The sequence below is a fragment of the Strigops habroptila genome, chromosome 1 (assembly GCF_004027225.2).
Source record: "Strigops habroptila isolate Jane chromosome 1, bStrHab1.2.pri, whole genome shotgun sequence".
In the NCBI taxonomy this organism is placed as follows: domain Eukaryota; kingdom Metazoa; phylum Chordata; class Aves; order Psittaciformes; family Psittacidae; genus Strigops; species Strigops habroptila.
In genome coordinates this window covers 40,112,022-40,116,954 of record NC_044277.2, presented here as the reverse complement: position 1 = coordinate 40,116,954, position 4,933 = coordinate 40,112,022, and the positions used below count along the sequence as shown (strand labels likewise).

General features: G+C 57.5%; 1 protein-coding gene across 1 annotated transcript; it reads left to right on the top strand.

The window, feature by feature from the left end:
* Positions 1 to 2,616: 2,616 nt before the first annotated feature.
* On the top strand, positions 2,617 to 4,619 carry SOX17 (SRY-box transcription factor 17). Its single transcript, XM_030489775.1, has 2 exons — positions 2,617 to 2,995; positions 3,342 to 4,619. Exons 1-2 carry the CDS (start codon positions 2,698 to 2,700, stop codon positions 4,253 to 4,255), a joined length of 1,212 nt encoding a protein of 403 aa, XP_030345635.1. The 5' UTR covers positions 2,617 to 2,697; the 3' UTR covers positions 4,256 to 4,619.
* Positions 4,620 to 4,933: the final 314 nt, after the last annotated feature.

Below are 4,933 nucleotides of genomic sequence, written 5' to 3'. Positions count from 1 at the left end.
CAAAACAGAAAGCGAGAAAAGATGTGAGATCATCTATTTATGACGCCAGGGGCACTGAAAGGGTCACAAGCTGCCAACATTTTCTGTACAACCGAGGGAGATTTTACTTTCTCGGCTTCGATTCAAAACACACCTTTCTTTCTTTGATCCCAGATCAATGAGCTGTAGAAACGGTTTGCACAAATCTGCCGAACAAAGTCAGGGCAGTTTGCTTAGTTTATTACCTCGTGTTCATTATACAGAAAACCATTTTCTTTTATGCTGGAAATGACAGCCCCCAAATTGCTGTAAACCGTGTTTGCAAGCGGTCCCTTGACCTGCTGAACTTTTCCAGTACGAGCTCTTGCAGGATTTTTTCCCTTGGCTTCGGAAAATGTTCCTGCTAAGTAAAGTGAAAGGGACAGTTTGGCGTTTCAACAAGAAATAAAAGGTAATACTCTCTTCTAGGGGTTAAACAATTCCCGGGCGGCCGGTTTTGGCCGGGTCGGTGACACGGCGTGAGCTGGGAAAGGGACCAAGTTCGCCCAGGCAGCGCGTTGTGGCCCTCTGGGGTTTTGTTTCTCTTGGGAGTTATCCCGCTTTTCCCCCTCAGCTGAGTGTTCTGTTCTCTGCAGGGAAAAATACACACACTGTCCTCCTGCGGGAGTTTGCTTCAGACACGATTCGGACTATGTTTAATTCAGCTTTTTCTCTGGGTACCGGCCGTGCTTGTCATACCCTGGGGCTCTGCATCCTGGCACGTCGGGTCGGGAAATGTCACAGTCTCAGCCATAAAACCAAAGTCACTGGCGCACCAGCCTAAGGGATTCCCTAAGGCCCCCCCAAAGGCGAGGGACTGAAAACTATTAGAAAAAGCACGTAATTCCTAACGAGCTTTCCTAGTTATTATTGGCAGCTCTGTGATGACGGTCGGCTTGCAAGCGAACATGTCCCGATGAACTTCTCTTACAATCGGTTTTGAACGCATTATACTTTAGCAAGAATGGGGTTATTAAATACTAGTATGAGATAAATTTATACATCCATATGTGTACGAACATTGTTTTCGCCTCCGCTGTTTTTCATAGCATCTGACAGAAGAAAAGCAGAGCTGTGATCGCTGCTCCTCGTTGTGTTAGACGGGGGCGGGGGGGAACAACACTAAAACCTTCTCTTTGCTTGATTTTAGGCAGCTACCAGACTTTTGGCAATGGTTTCGACTCGTCGCAGCAGGGATAAATACAGGTTGCCATTAGGTTGTAAATATATAGATTGTATATATTATAATCTCTAACAAACAGGGGGAAGCAGAAAGCGTGAATATGAAAGTGCCGCCGGAATTGTCCTCCCGGTGTTAATCTTGGGCAGGTACGGATCGTCGCTGCGTTTTTCTTCTTTTTAGAATATTGAGAAATGTTTAGAATATTTAGAATATCTTAAGAATACACTTGACTGGCTGTCAAGTGTAAAGGATGAGGTTTTACGCTGCCCGAAACGGGATTTTCAATGTTAGAGTAAATGAATAGTGATGCTGGTTCCATTCATTTCATTTCAGCAAGGATCCTTACAATCTTGGTTTATTTGGCCGAAGTGGCCACCCAAACAAAGGTGTCCTTAACCAAATAAACCGCTTTGATCTTCAGTTTAAAGCTCGGCTCTTTCTCAAATAAGCATCGATGCATTTAATAGCACCGCATAACAGTGCAAATATTAATCAGAGCGCCAGTGAAAACGCCGTATTTTGCATTCGTTTGTGTGCCAAAAAAAGAACATAAATTGTAGTGAGATAGAATTTGTGTTTATTCTGAAGTGAAGGACTCTTTTCAAACATCTGCTTGTGTTTACAGTTTGTTTAGTCGGGCAAATGAGAGAGCTCCTGAAGAAGGCAATGCAGCAAGCAACGCCTGCTGTAAAGCCCACGTAAAAAATAACCAAGTCAATTTACCCTACATACAATAAGTATTTGCACATTTTGGCAGATACTGAGTAACTTTATTACGAAGTATGAAGAAGTGGGATCGGATGTATATCATAGGCTTTACGGTGGATACAGGACCCCACCGTTTTAGGATTACACCTTTAAGAGTTGTCGAGGTGAAATTCGTTAAGGTGGCACCAGAAGGCGGGAGGCTGCAGCGTGATGGCTGTGCTTATCCTTCTCCAGTCCCTTTCCAAGCCTGCCCACCGAGGGAGTCCTCCGTATCACTCCGGGAGACACGGGGTATCGGGCTCCGGGTGGAAGCAGTCTGTCCCTTCCATCGTTGTCATGTTCCTCCTGGTCAGGGTTCTACCTTTCTGATTGGGCAGGTAACCGGTGAGTCTTTACCTGAAGACACCCCGGTAGCGCACGGCCGCGACGGGCCAGTCTCTGTGGCCACTCTGGGAGCGGGGCTGAACGGCGAGCGCCGTTTACGAATGCGCTGTCGGTTGACCCGAACGACGCCCCCCAGTCCCACGAGGGCGGGGGCAGCGCCGGGCGCCGGGACCCTCGACCTGCCCAGGTGCCGGCCGCGCCGGGAGGAGCCCGGGGGCCGCCCCGCGCCGCAGCAGGAGCTGCCGCCACCGCCCGGCGTCGCGCCCGCCCCCGAGGCCCCATTGGCCGCGTCGCCGCTCAAATAGGGCCGCGCGACGGCGGCCGCCAGCAGCGAGCAGGGACCGAGCGACGAGACCGGCCGCTGCCGCCCCCCGGAGCTCTCGGCAGCGGCGGCGCAGCCAGACATGAGCAGCCCCGATGCGGGCTACGCCAGCAGCGAGGACCAGGCGCAGGGGCGGTGCTCGCTGCCCGTCATGATGCCGGCCGTGGGCCCCTGCCCGTGGGCAGAGTCGCTGAGCCCGCTGGGTGAGGCGAAAGCGAAGGGAGAGGCGGCGGCGTCGGGGGCGTCGGGCGGCCGGAGCAAGAGCGAGGCGCGGATCCGGCGGCCCATGAACGCCTTCATGGTGTGGGCGAAGGACGAGCGCAAGCGGCTGGCGCAGCAGAACCCGGACCTGCACAACGCCGAGCTCAGCAAGATGCTGGGTGAGCGCAGGGGGCCCCGGCAGGCGGGGAGGAGGGTCCCGGGGTGCCGGCGGCTGGAGGGATCCGGCGGGCGGGTCCGGGAGAGCGGGGAGCCCGGGCGGGGGTCGGGCATGGGGAGAGGGCGGGGTTCGGGGATCCCCCTGTGCTGGCGGGTTCCCGTTGTGCCGGTGTTCCCGGTGTGTTGGCGATCTCGTTTTGCTGAGGATCCCGCGGGCGGGTTCGAGGGCTCGAAGCCGGCGCCCGGGCGGGGCTCGGGGCCGGGCTGCGGGCGGGACGGCGGCGGCGTTGGGGCCGGGGGCCGGGTCCCGCGGGTGTGCGGCCGGTCTGACGGCGCTCGTGTGCGCAGGTAAATCGTGGAAGGCGCTGTCGCTGTCGGAGAAGCGCCCGTTCGTGGAGGAGGCGGAGCGGCTGCGGGTGCAGCACATGCAGGACCACCCCAACTACAAGTACCGGCCGCGGCGGCGGAAGCAGGTGAAGCGCCTGAAGCGGGTGGAGAGCGGCTTCCTGCAGCACGGCCTGGCGGAGCCGGCGGGGCCCGGGCTGAGCACCGAGGCCGGCGGCGGCGGCGGCGGCAGGATGTGCGTGGAGGGCCTGAGCCTGCCCTACGCCGAGCAGGGCTACGCGGTGTCGGGCGCGGGCCACTACCGGGACTGTCCGCCGCTGGGCGCCGGCTTCGACGGGTACAGCCTGCCGACGCCGGACCCGTCGCCGCTGGACGCGGCGGAGGGCGAGGCGCCGTTCCTGGCGGCGGGGCTGCAGGAGGAGTGCGCGCTGGTGCCCTACGGCTTCGCCCCGCACCCGGCGGCGGCGGGCGAGTACCCGGCGGCGGGGGGGGAGAGCCCGGTGGGCGCGGCGCTGCGCCGGCACCTGCCGGCCGGCGAGGCGCTGGGCCCGGGCCCCGCGCTGCAGGGGCTGCAGGGGCTGCTGGGCTGCCCGGCGCCGCTGCACGCGTACTACGGGCAGGCGTGCCAGCCGCCGGGCCCGGGGCGCGGCCCGCCGCTGCCGCCGGGTGCCGTCGGGCAGCCGTCGCCGCCGCCCGAGGCAGCGCCGTGCCGGGAGCAGCTGGAGCAGCTGCCGCCGGAGGAGCTGCTGGGCGAGGTGGACCGCACCGAGTTCGAGCAGTACCTGCACTTCGCCTGCAAGCCCGAGCTGGGGCTGCCGTTCGCCGGGCACGACGTGGCCGAGGGCGTGGGGCCCGTCTCCTCGGCCGTGTCGGACGCCAGCACCGCCGTGTACTACTGCGGCTACCCCGACGTGTGAGGGCCTTGCTCGGCGGCCCGGCCCGGCTCGGCTCGGCTCGACACGGACTGGCGGGCGGGCGCCCGGCCCCGCTCCTATTTATGTAATTTATTTGAATCTTCTCGGGACAGTTTCACAAACCTCGTTTGGGCGGAAACATGCTCCTGTCATGCAGTTTAAAGGCATGGTTCAAGCTGTTTTTGGACTGGTGTGCCAGCATGTTCACCTCTTTTTTACGTCCAATGATCGTTATTCTTGCAACATCAGCATTGTTACTTGTTTGCCCAGAACACTATTTTATTAGCTGTTTTTAACTATATTTATCTCTCTTTTTGGTTTTTTTGTTTTTTTTGTACTTCAGGAAAATAAATTTATGTACAGCTGTTATATGTCATTCTTCTTGGCCGGTTGGTTTTAGGAGACTAATCTACAGTTAAATCAGTCATGCCCTAAGGTGAAGTAAAGTGAATGCAGATACTCTCTGGCAGTTTATTTCACCACGACAATGGCTCTGAAACGGTCTCCAGCACCAAAGAAGTTTTTTCCCAGGTGTGGCTGTCTTCCTGTCACATAACCGAATGGCTAGAATTGTGCAGGTGTCTGTATCTTGGAGTACAGAATATATGACTGTACCTAACTGCAGGTTTTGTATTTTTTTCCCCGTTTATAAGTGCCAACTGGAATTTGCAACTGCTGTTA

Bases quoted from the DNA above. Each gene is read 5' to 3' on its own strand.
- SOX17 (XM_030489775.1), top strand. From the start codon at position 2,698: ATGAGCAGCCCCGATGCGGGCTACGCCAGCAGCGAGGACCAGGCGCAG. The intron at 2,996-3,341 runs GTGAGCGCAGGG...TCGTGTGCGCAG, and splicing joins CGAGCTCAGCAAGATGCTGG to GTAAATCGTGGAAGGCGCTG.